Here is an 18,360-nt window from a genome sequence, read left to right on the forward strand (position 1 = left end):
GTTCGTCTTCGCAGAGAGGACGGGATTGGAGAAGGGGCCTGCTTGTCTCCCTCTCCCCGCCGCCGCCCTGTGCGTCGTGCCATTGACAGACGCGGCGTCGGTGGGTGGGCTCTGACGGCCCACCTGTCCGAGGCGAGAGCGGCTGGCGCCGATTGGGCGCGCGCGCCGGGGGGCGTGGCCGGGGGCGGCCGGCTGCCTGCCTGCCTAGTCCGGCCGAGACGGGAAAGGAGCGGAGAGGCCAAACAAAGATGGCGGCGCCTGAGGCTGCGGGGCCGAGCCCGGCGACCACCGGCTGAAGCGCAGCCCAGCCGCAGCATGTCGGGGCCAGACGAGCGCGAGCCCGGCGGGGTGGCGGCCGCCGCCGTCGTGGCCGCGGGCGCCGGGGGGCCGCTGGCGCTGGGGGAGGCGGCGGGGCCCGGCCCGGGGGGCGCGGAGGAGCCGGGGCCGCCGCTCGGGGCTGGCGGGGCGGGAGCGGGGGGCGGCGGCGGCGCCCGGCAGGGGCAGCCCGAGCCCGGCGGCGACCGAGACTCCGACGCGCCGCCCAAGAAGCGACTCAAGCTGCCGGGCGGGGCCGAGGGCGGCGGCGGCGGCGTCAAGCTGGAGGAGCGGCTCTACTCGGTGCTCTGCTGCACGGTGTGCCTCGACCTGCCCAAGGCCTCCGTCTACCAGGTGCGCGGCCGCGAGACCCCTGCCCTGCCCTGCCCTGCCCTCCCAACGGGGCCCTGTCAGTTGTCATCGCCCCCTCCCCGCGCAAGGGTGCCGGGGCCCGCGCAGGCCCTTGTTCGCCCAGGCACGAAGCCGGACCTGCCGGGGCCGCTTCACACGCCGCCTCTTTAGGCCCCTGCCCAAGACAGCCTCTAAAGATGCCGTCCTAGGCACGCCTACTCTGGGGTTAAGCGCCACTGAGCCTTGCGGTGCTTACTTCCGAGTAAACGTGCAGGGGTCCGGCTACGTGGGGACAAGTGACGCGTGAATGCAAGGTAAGCACGCGTCGGCTGGTATGCTCCTGGGAGGATGTGTGAAATGGCCCCGAGGAAGGTGAGTCCGGACTCTCCAGCTGTTCAGCTTACTCGCTTGTGTTGCACTTACAGCTCCTCCACGTCAGCCTCAGGCCAGATTAAGAGCTTGTAAAAATACCTGTCAAAATATTATGAAACAGTGGAAATGAGGGAGAAAACTGCCTCTTAAAAATACTATTAAAACCACGAGTTTTGCTCAGGAAGATTACTTAATGTGGGTTAGTTGTCCTTCAGGTACCCTTTTTATAAACTAACAATCATTCTTCAACAGTGCTATGGATCAATCCCTTTCCCCCATTCAGTGTAAGTTTGTGGGTGGCACAGCCCATATAGTGATGGTAAGTACAGAGTTGTGGGGGATAGTACCTGTTTGAATTGATAAGGATGTGATTGCAGTGAATACAGCATTTGTTGTATCGCTCTTGCCTCCCTCTTGCACAGAGCATATGTTTACCAAAAATATTTGTGCAGACCTTTGTATATACTGTACATGCTACATCCATGTACTGTCCCTCCTCTCATCGTACTGTATTTGTATAAGTCAAACTGGAGAAGCCCTAAAATGGAAACAGTTTTCTAGTTCTGCATATGAGGTCATCACCTTCTTCCTGGCTTTGTCTGAGACCTCTGTTTTCAGGCATGGAACCAGAATCACCAATCTGTACCTCGTCCTCTATGCCCCACTTCATAGGCCAGTAATCCATCTCTGTATCAACCTTTATGGCTGACAAGTTTAGCTGTCAGTTTTCAGATCTCTGGCATAATTTGTCTTGCTCAGAAGTTTGATTCTGGGATATGATACCCTGCTCTAAGCTTCCTTTCCCTCCAGTTAATATTTTACTTGTCCTGGTATTGCTGGAGGAAGGGGAGGATGTAGATAGTAAACCAGAAGTGAGGTATTGCATGACTCTGCCTCATGTGGTGGAACTTGTGCATGATGTTTGTCCCTTTGTCCTAAAGTCAAGTTCAGACTCACCATCCATATCCTTTATATTTGTTCAAAGTGCTGGTAGGGGATCACCCAGTGTATTTGCTCTTCTTGGTAGCCACTGGCTCTGCAGTCCCATCTGCTGTATTTCCTTAGGATACTGTGCATTTATGTGGCTGCCCATGAGAACCACGTTGTATGTTTGTTATCTTTTTATGCAGTGTATGTGTGCATGAGTATTTGAAGGAGGTATGGTAGTTTTAACAGAATTTATTACATTTCTATACCACCCAATAGCTGGAGCTCGTTTGGTGGTTTGTACTAAAACTATCCAGTCAAATTTCAGCCCCGGCTTCTGTCAAGGAGCCATTTTGTAAAGTTACTTGTTTGAACTCTTGCTCTTTTCTTGCATGAGCAGAGAGCTGCTGCCTTTCCCCCATCTCTGTGCTCCATTGAATTCCTGAAAGCATTTTAGGGCAAAGAAGCCTCAGAGAACTCTTCAAGCAAGCCAGGCAAGCAAACAGCCAACAATCAAATAGACTTTTCCCAGTTGTGCTTCAGTGATGGCTGTTTTACTGCGTGAAAACAGTCCGTTCTCTTCCCTGCCACCCCCCCTCGAATATTTGCACTTAATTGGTGCAGAAGAGGGACTTGAACTAAAAGAAGCCAAGTGTGAACCAGAAGCACAGAACATGTGGTAGCTGCATGTGACTTCCCTTGGTTAAGCCCCTAAATGCAAATATCATCGCCTTGGTGATGTTACACTTTGATGATTGCACCCTAATAATATTTGCATAGTGTTCTTTGCCTGACTGTACCATAAAGGGCTGTCACTGTTGCATCATTCCCATGGTTCCTTGATGAAAAACAGGGCAGGAATTGCACTTCATTTTTGGTAGAGCATGATCAGTGTTAGTATTACCAGTTTGAAAAGAGACTCAAGATCCCAGAGAAGAGAGAGACTATTGATAAGAGGTCTGTGATGAGAAGCGTACATGTAGTTAAAACTCTGAGTCAGTGCTAATAATGGAAAAATCTTGTGTTAATACAGTATTTGTGCTTGGATTCCATTGGTTTTTACAGTCTTGTACCAGACTCCATGTTAGGTGACAGGCCTCTAAAGTGACTCGGAAGCCTCCACTGATGCAGAATCTTATCAGGTGTTGAGAGATATGCATGCATTCAGCCTGTTTTGCATCAAGTACACTGATTGCCAGTTTGCTTCTGGCCTAATTCAAGGTGCTGCTGGTCTTGATCTTGAAAACCTGGCGCCTTCGAGGACTGCCTCTCCCTATATGAGACAACTTTCAAGATGAGGTCTAGTCAACAGGCACTGCTTGCCATCCCTTCTCTATTGCAGGTCAGGATGATAATGGCCAGAAGCAGAACCTTTATGATCCACCAGTTCTGGGGCTTGCTTCCTTAAGAGATTAGGAAATCATCTTTCCATGAACATTTTCAGCAAGCATTTGGATGTTCTATCTCCCCTCACCCCGACCATGTTTATTCCTGACTTGTAGTTTTTTCTTTTTTCTTTTACATTTATAATTTCATTATTTGTTGGCTGTAAACCATTTTGAGTTATTTTGGAAAGGCAGTATATAAATATCTTAATTAAACTAAAAATAATTGCCGCTTTCCTTCTGTCATACTGAAGTATGAGCCTCAGAATTTATTTTCAGAGATCTGTAAAATTAGTTTATTCTGTTCTAACATTTTCTAATATAGTGTGCATGCTTTGTGCACAAAAGGTCCCAGCCTCATTCCTGACATCTAGTGAGTGGAGAAGACTCCTATCTAAAACCCTGCAGAGCTGCTGTCAGTCAGCATAAACAGTACTGAGAGATGGATAAATGGCATGACTTTGCCATAAATTTTTTTATGCCATAATGCAGCTTCCTATGTTCCTATGACTACAATTTACAATTTTTCTCAGCGTTCTAAGCAGCCTTGAAAAGCAAGTTGTCTTCTGTATCCAGGAAGAAGAAGAAGAAATGAAATACATCCTGTTTAGTGTTCATTTCAACAGCCTGTGATGTCTTGCCTATGGAAACTTGTGGAGAGTAGCATAGGCAAATAATGGAAGTACCTGGCTTTTGGGTCACTCCTTGTACTATGCAGCATTGGGGTTTGGCAAATTCTTGCTTTCATGAGCTAATAATTATTAGATCAAGATTTTGGGGCTGTTGAAGGCTTGTTCTGCAACTCATCAAGGTGTTTTATTTTGGAGTTCCTCTGTTGGCAGGGCTTGGGAGTCCCGACAACTGCTACTGAACACTCAGATCCAACTCCTAAGGAACTAGGTGCCAGTGGTTGCAGGTGGTTAACTGGTGAAATGCTGGAGTGTCTCAGGCTTACTTTTAGCCACTACTATAATGCCTTAGCAAGTATCCTTGAAGTGCCTGTTTGGTTGGCAGCCTTTTTATACAAGGGTAAGCTGGTTATGATACAAGTGGTTAAGCCTTATGGTGACTTGAAAGGCTCCTGTAAGAAATACCCTGTTTACCTTCGTCAGGCTGTGGTAGGATCTGCTTACCCCCAATTGGCAACATGAAGGACTGTGTTCTTTCTCCACTCTGTCCCATATGTTCTGGGGTGTATTTGATCTTGTATGAAGGTCACAGAAGAAACCTTGTCTATAGTTGTACTAAGGACAATCATCCTGGTGAGCGGCTGACCTAGTAACTCATGAGAGGTGAACATTGGGGCAGAATACAACAGTTTGTCAATAATGAGAGACTTATTGTGTTCAAAACTGGCAGCAGTTCCTGATCTCCATCAGTAATGTGTTGGACTGCTATATGATGTAGATAAATTTGCCCTAGAGCAGTAGACTTCGAATCTTTCAGACCTGAAACCCACGTTTAGTCCAAACATGCATCTGGAGATGCACTTAATTTTTTATTGTAGATTTTTGTGGTGGTAGTGCTTCTGTTGTGGCTCATGTTGGGCGAGGCTGTGGCCTAGTAATGGGTCCTGACCCACCACTTGAAGAGCAGTGACCTCAAACATCCTTTCCCAACCTGGTGCCCTCCTGATGTTTTGGATTTCAACTCTCATCATCCCTAGCTGGCATAACCAATGGTCAGGAGTGTTGGAAGTTGTAGTCCAAAACATCTGGAGGGCACCAGGTTAGGGAAGGGTGCCCTAGAAAGTCTGGAGTAAAGACAGCTGAAGAGAAGAAGACAGTTACACTATATAGTTACTTCCCTAGGTAATTGTGCAACTTGGTTTAAAAGAAGTGGCTTGCAAGCAGGAAGCAATGCATTTTGGGAGTGTAAACAGATTAATTGCAGGGTACAGTGTTGACTAGTAACCTTGAATGCTGTGAATATTCTGGAAAGGCTGTCCTTCCCAAAGAGCTCAGGGGTCATAAATACGTTTAATACTTAGCTTTTATATATAATCCTTACAATGTGCAAAGTGCTTTGCAATCTTGTTTTTTACAGCTTATTTGCTATTGCCATTTGGTGGATAGCAGAATTGAGGCTGTAAGACTCATTTGTCCAATACTATGGCCGAGTAAGGATTTGAACTGTTTCCTAAACCCAACACACTGGTTCTCTTAGACATGCACTAGGCCATAAATTTTGTGCTTGCCCATTATTCTTCTTCTCAAAAACTTATATGCATACCAGAGAACTTGTGTGAGTGGAAGAACTTGTGTGAGTGAGGGCGAGGGGGAACTGGATTTCTTGTATTGTGCTGGATTTGGAGCAGTAGAAGGGCATTGGTGATGGGCTTTGCTTAGTGCCTTATGAGAAAGGGTGGTTTTTTTTAATGCATTGAGCTTTGGAGATGGCAGAAGCATTTCTGCTGGCTCCAGTGCTCAGCGGCATGAAATAAGGAATCCTCCTCTCCCTAGCTGTGAGAGGGGATAGGAAAGAGAGGTCTCACATGATATTAAGCAGGAGCCTTCCCTGCTGGCCAGTTGGTTTGTAGAGAGGCCAGTTTCTAAAGGCTTGGAGCTTCCTAAGAATTTTGTTTAAAGTACGTCTTCTAGGATCCTGGCTGTATGCTACAGCTCTTCCACTCTGCCTTTCTGTCAAGTAGTTTGATCAAAGGTTTAAACTGACCTTCCAGGAGGCCATTGAAAGATCTTCAAGGCTATCAGAAGGAACTGTAATCCTGTCTGAGGGGAATATGTCTTGGTTGGCAAGGGTAGTCAGCTTACCTTTACCACTCACATGGATCAGATTAGGTAGTTCTATTGCTGTTCTTAGTATAGTGCAGCCATATTTTCTTGTTTGGAGTGTGTCTTTTTAATGTGATATTGGTATTCCTTCCCTCCCTCCAAGTAGCTTAGGGTGGCACTTTAGGCACTTGAAACAACCCTGTGCAGTAGGTTGGACCAAGAGACAGTGGCCTGGTTCGCATATAATGGTAACCCAGGGTTTTGCTAGCCACCACAGCTCCATCACTCCCTCTTAGCTCCTGCTTGTTTAGCATGCTGTCTGAACCTGGAGTTTTGGTTTGTCTCTCCCTCTGGCAGTGGGAACAATCGATCTGCATGAACTAGCACAATGATTGTTCACGAAAACCTAGGATTTTTTAAAAAGCTGGATTGCTATGTGTGAACTGGGCCAGTAACCTGCTCAAGGCACCTGAGTGAGGATTTGAAGCTGCGTTCCCCAACTCAAACCCACTATACCTTACTGCCTTTAATGGGGTTATGTGTCGTTGCCTTAACTTGCTTTTCCTCAGTAATACTGTGATGTCAGGTACCACCTAGCTCTGCTAGTGATACCATCCCTGGTGACCTGCCTGTTGAGGTGTCATGTGCTTCTGCATTATACCTAACCTTCTTTAGTCTTTCAGGACTACCCCAGCTCACTGGTTGCTCTTACCTCAGCAATGTAGTGGCTTGTGTCTGATTACGTAGCTGGTTCCTTGAGAATCCTTGTATGAATGTCAGGCCTGCCCTGCTAACTGAACATTGCCCAGAGACATTGTGAACCCTTTGTACCAGGTGTGTTGTATACTTTTTTGTGCCAGTATTGCCAGTCTTTCCATAGATGGGGTAAGGTGGCAAATGGCCACCTTAGCAATTGTAATAGTATTATTCATAGGACCAAACTTATATTTAAATCTGTTTATATACTTACGAGTTTAGATGGTTGCTCTTCCTTTTCTTGGGTTGACCAGAGCTGCTGAGCCCTGCTTTTTGCCCTTATTCAGAAAATAAAGTGCCTTGTTTCCAAAACAAGATAGAAAATAATTCAGACCTCTTACCAGTTTCTTCTCCTGTTTTCTGGCTATGCTGTCTGGGAATTATGGGAGTTGCAGTCAAACACATCTGGAGGGTGCCAGGTTGGGGAAGGCTGATATAAGCAATGTCTTCCCCCCCAGGCTTCATAATTTGCTGTTTCTTTGGGGAGAGTAGTGAGTACCTCATTGGGAAGCTACTTATCACCAGTGTGGCTGTATACGCAGCCTGTGTGCTCTCTTTGTCACTGCACAGAGAGCAGTGTGACTTTATTGTCTGAAAACGTTGGCACGTAGGATGGCCAAGGTAAGAAGTGTTGCCGTTCTACTTTATTCACTGAGGAGATCATGGGGACTTCTGTTTTAAAGTAGGTTGGTGGTCACTTATTAACTGTTTGGCATGAGCAGAGAAAAGGGAGCTAGATTTTTTTTTAAATGGTATCCATCCAATAGTAGAATTTCTAGGGAGCTGACATCACTTTGGTTCTTCACCTGGTTATACAGTCGGTCCTGTTGGTAGGCTGTGAAAATGGTGCACTTGCAGTTGCTGGGCAAGGCTGCAAACCTGAGTTGGTGGAGGGAACAGTTGTTAATTACTACTAGGCGTAACAAGTAGAAAACCCCGAATGAAACAAGCATATGAGGTCTGGATTTTGTGGTGATGGAGTAGAATCATAGAATCATAGAATAGTAGGGTTGGAAGGGGCCTACAAGGCCATCGAGTCCAACCCCCTGCTCAATGCAGGAATCCAAGTCAGAGCATCCCTGACATACGGCTGTCCAGCCTCGTCTTGAAGGCCTCCAGTGTGGGAGAGCCCACCACCTCCCCAGGTATGACATAATGCTTCATTTGCAAATCATTTGTTAAATCTTCATCACACCAGTGTTCTTGTTTGAAGCAGGGGATTTGGAGATACGTGCATTGGGTGTCAAGGAGAATTCTAACATATAGCCCAAGTGTGTCTCTTTGTAATGGTCAGTTCAGTCAAAGGGGAATTCATGTTGCTTTTTAAACCTAGTGGGACTTACTGCACTCTGCCTTTGAGAATCTGCAACCCTCCTGCATTGGGTCCTTTATTTCTACTGCAGATGCTACATCTTCACAGATATTTTGCTTCAGCCCACAGAGCTGTTGGTCTGGAGCAACAGCTTAGGAATTTTAGTGGGGTGGTTGTAGTTACTTAGGGATTTATGCAGGAGGCAAGTGGTGCCACTTTTCCTAGTGAGTACAGTTGAAGGTGCTGTTCTGGGAGTCATGGAACATGGGGAGGCAATGCTGATCAACTCACTGAATCCAAATAAACACACGTTAGAGCCCATTTGAGGTACCTTTTGAAGTGGGGCAGCAGAGATGTCTGTCTTTTTCACTACTAGTGTGTCAGCTGAATATTGTCCAGTGGAACTGTTCTGTGTGGTTAATGGATTGTTACCATTAAAGCGGAATCTCCTGGATTTAGTAGTGATGTTGGGCAGAAGAGCCTAAAATGCTTTTATGACCTAACTTATTTATTTTTGATCTTTGCTTGAATAAGATCTGTGCCAATCAAGAGCTTTTTACCCTACCAACATAATTTTCCAGTGAAAGATACCATAAGATCTCTGCTAAAATGGCTTAAGCTTTGTCTCACAAAGTAGGGGTAGGGCAGAGGAAAATGAGAAAATGTAGCGTTTGGATATGCTTACTTTATTGTTTTATAATGTAAAGGCGTGGCACACCTTAGATATCTCTGCACAGGTGCCAGCTGTCCTTAACAATTAACCTGTGAGGGAGGTTCTGAGTTTAGAATTTGGACTTCCATTTTCCTAGTGAGGTTTAGCTTGTTGGTACTGCTGCAGGCAAGAACCACTTCCTGTGTTTATACTAAAGTATAATTGCTCTGTTTTTCTCTGCAATTGGGGGTATGAAGCGCCATGTAGTATTTTGAGTTAGAATAAACAAGAAAAAGCCTCTTGTTTCCCAAACCACCTCCCCCCACCCCCACCCCCCAAATGAGGACTTGCAAAGCTGAAAGATGGGGCAGGTTTGTGCACAATCCTGCATCTAAGGCCATAGTCCTGTCTTCATTCCTTAAACACCATATAAAGAGCCAGTTCTGTGATCCCCATGTGAACTGTTCTTCGCCTGGTACTGCATTGGAGGGGCAGGGGGAGCAAATGTAGTGATGTGCCCACGTACACATGAATAATGTGGTTTTATTCTGGTTGTATTGTTTACTGTGGTTTTAATGTTTTATATATTTTGTATTGTTTTATTGTGTGCTCTTTGGTTTTAATTTTTGTGAACCGCCCAGAAAGCTTCAGCTATTGGGTGGTATAGAAATTAAAATAAATAAATAAATAAATAAATAAATAATAATGAAAAAAAAACAGTGCAGTGCTGTAATATTATAGTAGAGGGGTAAAATGATGTTTGATATCTTTCTGTCTGTAGAATCTAATGCATGCTAATAATTGCGGATACGTTTCCTGGCTGCTACTTAGGATTACATAATAGCTTAATTATTGCCTTGGTCATTTTCTCTAGTCTTGATCTAATAGAATTCTGAGTTTCTATGTTTGCTTTTAGCTAATCCAAGATCCTTTAACTAAACAGTGGTGGTGGGAAGACTGCTGTATCCTAGAATTAATGTCAGTTTAAACTGCACTGTATAGTGTGTAGCCCTTTCTGATTTAAGTGTCATTTTTCTTGGTAGAAAGGCAAGGTACCAATCAAAATAATATTATTACACCTGAACTATAAGTCTAGAGCCAAGATGGTGCCCTGCAAATTTACCCTCCTATTTCAAAAAGTTGGATTTTAATCTGTATGTCCAAACATATTTGGCTCAGATTGGTTATCTGTTAAGCTTTTATACAGTAAGCAAGAATTGGAGGGACAGCATATTCTAGGGCCATCCTAGCCTCCTTTAACAGCACAATCCTATGCACGTTTACTCAGTGTTGCAACAGGGCTCGCTCCCAATGAAGAGCATTTAGAATTGCTGCTTAAGTGTAGTCTGGTCAATGAAGATCACTTTTCTTTGAGCATGGTCTATATCTGAGTCAGTGAAGGATGGGAGAACTTCCTTGAGATGGGATTTTAAGTTGACGAGAGATTATGGAAGACTGAAGAAAGAGGGAAATCTATTAGGGATGCCTTTAAATTTGGGACATTCTGCACTTGACTAGATGGCTTCTGCATTTTCCAGCTTTGTGTTCAATGATTTTAATTAAATTCTACCTATTGAGACTCGATAGCTGGAAGAATGTTTGCTGCTTTTGGACAGCAGACTTCCCTAGTTTGAAGCTGCTCCGTCAGTTTGATAGCATAACTATTTCAGGACAGCATTCCATAACTTTCCTTGACTTGTGCACTACTCACAAAACCACTCTTAACTCTTCTAGTTCTGAGATAGACCGAGAACAAAACTTAGTACTTCAGAGTTTGAAAAGAGTGCTTCTCGGGCTTTTACTTTTGACCAGTTTAGCTTTTGACATCCTTCAGCCAGAAGAGTGGCTGAATTTGAAGCAAGAACATTGGACTTGGACTGGTACTATTCACATGGAAAGGAGGATTGTCTTCTGAGTTGTTTGACTCTTTCTCATTAAAGACAGCATCTTCTACCTTTTACAGTTTTGTTCAGGAATGCATTAAGATCCTTTACTGAGCAAATACACTTTTAAAGTTTAAAGACCTGACAAGTGCCATGATGGGAAAGCTCATTACAAAGAAGAGGGCATAGAAGTTCAAAGTAAATAAACTGACTAGAATTGAAGGATAATGCAGAAGTGGAGTGAATCTTTTGTGATGCTCCTTCTAGAAGGCCTCTGAAGTTCTGATTTCCCTTTTGCCACAGTGTACAAATGGTCACTTGATGTGTGCTGGGTGTTTCATCCACCTACTGGCAGATGCTCGGCTGAAGGAGGAACAGGCTACATGTCCCAATTGTCGCTGTGAGATCAGCAAGAGCCTATGCTGCCGAAATCTTGCTGTTGAAAAGGCGGTGAGCGAGCTGCCATCGGAATGTGGCTTCTGCATGCGGCAGTTTCCTCGCTCTCTTCTGGAGAGACACCAGAAAGAAGAATGCCAGGACAGGTAAACGGCCTTGCTTGCCATTTGCTGAAGTGCTACAGTTGAATCAAACACAATCAGCTATCGCTTATTATGGCAGGAACAGGGTGGGGCAGGCAGGTCTTGGAATGGTGCTGATAGGAAAATGGGGTGTTGCACCAAGTCTTCAGTGGGGTTGAGTTCTGCGATATTCTCCTTAGAAAGGCTCTTACACTGGGGAATCTTATTAGGCTCTTACAAGGGGAAATAATGTGATGCATTTATGCAGAGGAGATTTGGTGTAACTAAATACAGAGTGTCGTGCTAGGATTTTAAAAAAATCTATCTTCACATATTATACATTGGTGTAGTCTAACCCTCTTGTACATATGAGGGTAGAGATCTTGGGTCATTAAAAACTCACTGAAAACCTCAACTAAATGAACACCAGAAATTTCATGCTTGAGATTATTGGGAAAGTAAATCATCTTTATTAGGAAAATAAAACTGCCAGTATCATAATGCCTGATGGTAGGTTACATTTGGAACATGGAGTATATTTCTGGCTGCATCATCTCAGAAATTATATCCTAGAGTTGTAGTGATGTCAAAATTGAGGCTGCAATCCAGTGCATGATTAATGATAAGATGCATTGAACACAGTGACTTGTTTCTTGAAGGATGTGCGCAGGATCACATTGTTGAATGAACAAGGAGTAGGAGGGTCTTCTTTATGAGGAAAGGCTCTTTAATTTGTGGGCCGTATGGTTGGTGGTTTTCTGTTTAAAGATGACGAAGGGATATAAGAGGTTTATAAAACCATGAACAGCGCAGAGACTGTGATAGAAATTTGTCTTATACTAGATCATAGAGATCATCCAATGAAATTTATTGACAGCAGGTTCAGGATAGAGTTTTACAAAGATCAGACCAGTTTAGTAAAAACAGGTAATGGCTATTATCCATGGTAGAACTAGAAGGGACTAGTCTGTTCCATCGAGGCAATTCCTGTGGTCTCCAAACCTAACCTAATCTGTTCCAGATTCTGCTCCTGGTATAGCCTGAATTATATTCTTTTCTTTGGGAAATACTTGAACAGTTTACTGTGGTTGATGCTGGGTAACTGCTGCTTTCTGACCCCCATAGTACTCCATTTCATGGCTGTATGAAGCGGCACTGAAGCTGAACACATCTGGTTTCTAGGGTTTGCCTATGTATTCATAATGTATTGTTTAAATTGTTTTCTGCACAAATGTTCTTACTGAGTTTGTGTGCACAACACAAATTATATTGTAGTCATGATGGGAGGGGTGGTATGGTAAGGTAAGAGACAACTTTAAAGAATAAATAAACTCTGATGTTCTGCGATGCAATGATTTGCTTGCATAATATTGACAGGTACTACAGTCATCTGTGCTGAGAAGCTGTGGTCACTGCAGCATTGCTTGGCAGGGAAAAGGGTTTGGCAGTTGTGCATCTTGAAGATTAGGGACCAGAATTCGAGGATCTTATTTTTCACGTGCTATGTTCAGAGTTTGTTGCACTAAGCTTCATCAGTGTGCCTTTGCCGTTTCCTTTGTTCTTTGCATCCCTCTCAAGGGGCTGTTCATTTGAGTTTTGCCCTCCTTTTAAACTACAGGGTCTCTCGGTGCAAGTATAAGCGGATTGGGTGCCCATGGCAAGGTCCTTACCACGAGCTGACTGTACACGAGGCAGAATGCACGCACCCAACCAAGACTGGGAACGAACTGATGGAGATTTTGGATGAAATGGACCAAACACATAAAAAGGAGATGCAGCTGTACAACAGCATCTTTGGCCTACTCAGCTTTGAAAAGATTGGCTATACAGGTAATTATTGGGATTTGGTCTGGCTGTAGACAAAAAAACTGCAGTGGTTGATGTTGGTTTTTTTATTTTGTGTCTTTCCCTTTAACTGTTGGTGCCAGTTGTCTATTGATGAACTTGTTTCTCTTATGCAACATGCAGCCACTGTACCTCTAGATCAGAAGAGTGGGACTTGGCTGAGCAGACAGGGCTACTACACCAAATGTCTGCTCCAGGAAACCTCCCTGTCTGCTTGAGAGCTCAGGTTTAAGGGTGGACCTGCATGTGTGCGTGTCTGAAATGTTATATGTGACATTGAGGATGGGGAAGAGACGTGGCAGGGGGGAGTTGCAAGGTCTTTGCACAGCTTCTGGCACTTGGGCTGCTTGGTTGGAGGCGGGCTGCTTGAGCAGAACTCACTGGTTCTTTGGCGTTCTTCCTCTTGATGATTAGTCCACTGAGCAGCATTGATGACATGTTGAAGAAGGACCCTACCTAGCTGCAGGTAAGGTGCTATAGTTGCATTTAGTGGGCTGACAGGCAAAGCCACCGACCTAGGATTAAAACTGATGTTGTTTCTGTTACTTGGGGGGGGGGGGTGCGCGCACGCACACTCTCAGTATTGAGTTCTCTCCAGTTTGGGATTCTGATGTATTAATGGCATGCACTTGGTTCTTAACTCTCTACATAACAACCCTTTCTTGTGGAATAAAGTATTATGGCACTTCTAGGTTAGGTCCTTTTCAGTGGGTTGGTTGTTCAGGTGGTTGCTGTATGTATTCTGAAAGTTTTGTTCGTGGGGGGGTCCTCCCTCCCCCAGAAGCTTGAAACAACCCTTACTCTCCCAGCGTGGAGTACTTTCCTGGTTTTCTGGACCTAGGGCACAAAGCTACCATGTGTGTGTTTTTTCTTAAGTGTGGGAACCATAAAGATATTCAGGTTTAAAGGAAACAAACTGCCACTTAACCTGATGGAGCTAAGTTACTTTTGCAGGTAAGCCTCTGACTCCACTAGTATGGATCCTGAAATGAGCTTGCAAACATGTTCAGCAGAATGTGTGGAAACATCTCTGTAAATTGCTGTGGGATTTCTTGAAGGTGGGAGGAAAATGGATGCTGCAGTTCCGTTTCTTTTGCTGTAAATGTTCACCTTTCCTACAGAGAGAATCTACTTGGATTTAACCTGCTGTCTCCAGCCGTAAAGGATGGTAAATCCTCCTCCTTGATCCAGCATGTGCTGCAACCTGAAATAATGATTGTGTTTGTCTTAGCCGAGTTAGAGAAGGTGCTTAGAGCTTAAAATCAAAGTAAAGTGGAGTCCTGGTGAACTCCGATTGTGAAGCAAGGTGACCAGCTGCCTCCCTACTGAGAAGTTCATTGCTACCAGTGGGCACCCTGTAAAGCAGCTGGAAGTGGGGTGGCAAACAGTCCAGTTGGACACCCTGATGGTGCCAGATCCGAATGCTATAAGGAAATGGCTCTACTGAAGAGCCAGGCAGTGCTCTCACGGCAATGCTGAGGGGCAGGGTGGAATGGGGCTCAACCTGCATAGGTTGAAAGTTGGGTAAAGGGGTGGCATCCACCCATCCAGTGTTCTTGAACACTGTGCAGCCTCTGCGTGTGAGAGAAGAGGGGCGGAGCTCTTCCTCTGCTCTAGAAAGGAGATGGCCTCTAGCCGGAGAGGCAATTGCTGCTTGACGCGGAGAAAACAAAAGTGCTGAGTCGGGCTGATTGTGTGGCTTGAATAACTCCATCGCCTCCTTTGTCCAGGTATTGCTGCTGTGCCCTCCTAATGGTCCTCTGGAAACACCGAAGAATGCAAAAATGCACACAGAGGTTCCCTGTCCCTGAGTTTGTGCTGTGAGATTCCATGGGTTTTGTACACCAAAGACTTTAAAACACTGAGCCAACAATCTTGATAAACTTGAACAAAACAAAATACTTCGTTGCACTATGGACTCTACTGGAGAAGGGTTTTAACAGACTGACACTGGACTGTGCTAAACCATTTGGGTCTAAAATTGGATAGAGCCTCGAATGATTCAGTGTACTGTTCTTTGTCTTTATGTATCTAACCCCAGGATTTTCTGCACTCTTGTGAAAACCTGAAGGTCTCTTCTCCACCCCACCCCATGCCCCGTTTCCTGGTTTGCATTGTGGTGATACATAATTGTGCCTTGCTCATCTAAAGATCTGTATTGTTAATACCAATAAAATAAAGGTGGTATGTTACATGAATTGCCTTGTCTGACTTGCTTTTTATGTTGGTATGGGCACCTGTAATGAATCCAGAACCAACTGCCTTTTCCTTCACTCCTGAATGAGGATATGCCTACTTTACTGCCTGCCAGTGTTCCAAGAAATCCCAAGCGGGTACTTGAAGAGGCCTCCAATTTTCTATTCTTGAGGGCCTGGCTTTGTAGCTAGAATCTGAATGTCAGAGCCGTGATGTCACTATGCACTGCAAGCTGCTGTTGGTGGCTTACTAAGGAAATGTTCTTTATGCAGCATACGGTCCTATCATGCATGGCAGTATTGATGCAAAGAATTGAGTGTGAGACAAGAAGACTGAAGATGCTTCAATGATGAGGACACCTTCCACACCTTTTGGATGAACAAACACGGGGCAGAAATCCTGCTTCCAGACAAAACCCGTCATTGGGTGTTGATTCTTGGATTGGTTACTTTTACTGCTGCTGCAGTGTTCTTCCGTGGCTGAGGCACTGTGCCGACAGACAAACTGTTTGCAGTTGCAATGGTTGCATTAACCATATTTGAGCTTCGCTACCACTTCTCTCTCTCACCACAGATCTTTAGCAATGCTGAAACTGTATAGTGGTATTTAAGTGCTGACATTTATTGATGTTTTATCTCCTTTTCTCCTTTTCCCTGCTCCCTCTCCCTCCAAGAAGCCAAGTTGCTTCTGCCCCTAACTAGCACTGAATGGCTACTCTCACCCTTGTTGTCTCCTTACGTCCTGGCAAAGAAGGCCCCACACAGTAGCTACAGGTAATTTGAGCTTTGTTTTTTCCTGCTACCAACTTCTCTGGTTTAATTGCTTGTGTTTTTCCTTTCTTCCACTCCCCTTCCCCTTCTTGCTGTCTTGCAGAGGTTCAGTTCCGTCCTTACCGAACAGACGACTTCATCACACGCCTCTACTACGAAACTCCAAGGTTCACGGTGCTGAACCAGACCTGGGTATTGAAGGCCCGGGTCAACGACTCAGAGCGGAACCCCAACTTGTCATGTAAGCGGACCCTCTCCTTCCAGCTCATTCTCAAGAGTAAGATCAACTCCCCCATGGAGTGCTCGTTCCTGCTGCTCAAGGGACCTTATGATGATGTGAAAATCAACCCTGTGATCTATCACTTTGTCTTTACCAACGAGAACAACGAAACGGACTACGTGCCGCTCCCCATCATAGACTCTGTGGAATGTAACAAATTGCTGGCAGCCAAGAACATCAACCTGCGTCTCTTTATATTCCAGATACAGAAGTAAGCATAAGCTAAGCTTGGCTTTTCCAGGAGTGACCGAGAGAGAGGGAGAGAAAGAGAGAGCACCACTGAACCAGAGTTACCTCGTATGGCTGCCTCGGCCCCTTTATGATTCCACAATTATTTGATTATTTTAAAGAGAACATTTTGCATGTGTGGTAGACAACAGCTTTGAGCGGTCGCTGCCTTCCTTGTCTCTCTCCATCTCTGCCAGAAACAGATGACTGGGGAGTCAGCTTGATGCAGGATACTGACGAGACCTGAGAACGTCAGGAGGGCAAGCTGGCCACCATCAGTCTCAATACATTGTGAAAAGGCTGCATCTGTGTCATGGTTGTGTGTGATCGCCGCAATGTTGTGTTGAGGTGGTTGGGGATAAGGTCCTCTGTGTCCTTCCATCCTCGTGGGTGGCATTCTGCCTTGATGGTGACAAGCATTGTGCAGTATCTGGAAGTGATGGATTCTGTCCTTGTATTTACTGGAATAAAATAAATGGGGGATTCTCAAGTAGACAAGACACCTTCAGGGACCCCAAGCAAGGGGATTTTGCCAGGCTGCTTCTAACTGCGCTGAAATGCCACATGCCAAGGGAGCGAGTTCTGCAGAGAGGTGCTTTATGGCATGAGTGAGCAGCAGAGCACCACAAGCTGCCGTCTGTGTATCGGTAGTCCAAATCATTCCTCCTCCCAGCTTTTTGCTGTGGTTGAGTTGGTGCCTGGCATAGAAGCATTTGAAATGAAGTCAGGATTGTAGAAGGTTAATGATGACAAATGGATCTTAAAAAGTTGGTGGTCCTTTCTAGCAGGAAGTGGCACCCTTGCTGTGGCTTGAATTGCACTTCAGAAAGAAATAACCACAGATCCCTTTACATAGTTCCCACCATTGCCCTATTCATCCTGTTTTCTCCACCCCCACCCCATAGCACGCTTGATCTGACAGACTAGGTAAGAACTTACATAGAACCAACCCAAATCAGTGCAGACTTCTCGGAATGCAGGGTGATTTATTCTGTCCATTTTGGGAGCTTTCCCAATACTTTGAAAACTTTTTTTCCCTTGTGCAAATGAACTAACAGGCTCTTCTAGTAATTATGCAATTTTACAATGTGATTTTATGTATGTAAAATAAATATATAGCAAGTTTATGGATGAGGATAGTGGGGCCGTTCACCAAATTTCAACGAGATCTACAGGGATATTTTGCTTGATGCTCTTAAACATATTTTAAAGTGGGGTAGGGGGAGTTGGTGGTGGATGAAGATTAGATGTATCATGAGGAACTCGTACATCAATAATGTGCATTCAAGATTATTTTCTTCCCTCTCCTTCAACTTATCCACCCCACATTTTCTTTAAAGGAAGCTACATTTGGTGGCAATTTACACTTTATATGGACAAATTGGATCGGGTATGTTTTGTAAAACGTTAAAATCTGTGGCAGGCGTGTTCTTCCCTGGGACTTGTGCTGTTAAAGGGTAACAAAAGTTTCTGCTGCCAGCTTTTATGTCCCCCCTTTCTCCCTTCAACCTCCTGATCATAATAGAGGTGGTCAATAAGCATATTAAAACATTTTTAGAAAACTGAGTGTGAGTCTGTGGTGGTCATGGGCGTAGACAGGCCTGTGCAGCTGTGATCCACCAAGCTATGTGCAGCCCACCAGCCATGTAATGTGCCATGCCAAGTGCTTGACATCCCTCTTGGCAGCAAAAGCTTCTGTTTGGCTGTCATACATGTCTGACTGGGCTACATTTATAAGTCTGGCAGGTCACAAGGTTTGGAGACCTGGAGTGGGAGAATGTCTTGGCATGTCTTTAAAAAAAAAAAAGCAAAGTGTGCCAGTGTTACTACAATAGAAG

At 45.0% G+C, this 18,360-nt stretch overlaps 1 protein-coding gene across 1 annotated transcript; it reads left to right on the forward strand.

Moving 5' to 3' along the window:
• Nucleotides 1-18,360, forward strand: ZFTRAF1 (zinc finger TRAF-type and ring finger containing 1). The gene is made up of 4 exons (XM_084848514.1): nt 1-669; nt 10,989-11,227; nt 12,822-13,033; nt 16,118-18,360. The coding sequence occupies exons 1-4, from the start codon at nt 316-318 to the stop codon at nt 16,507-16,509; spliced, it is 1,197 nt and encodes a 398-aa protein (XP_084704640.1). The 5' UTR covers nt 1-315; the 3' UTR covers nt 16,510-18,360.

Source organism: Heloderma suspectum, chromosome 4, assembly GCF_057233095.1.
Source record: "Heloderma suspectum isolate Gila_16-S chromosome 4, 16-S_ref, whole genome shotgun sequence".
Taxonomy (NCBI): Eukaryota; Metazoa; Chordata; class Lepidosauria; order Squamata; family Helodermatidae; genus Heloderma; species Heloderma suspectum.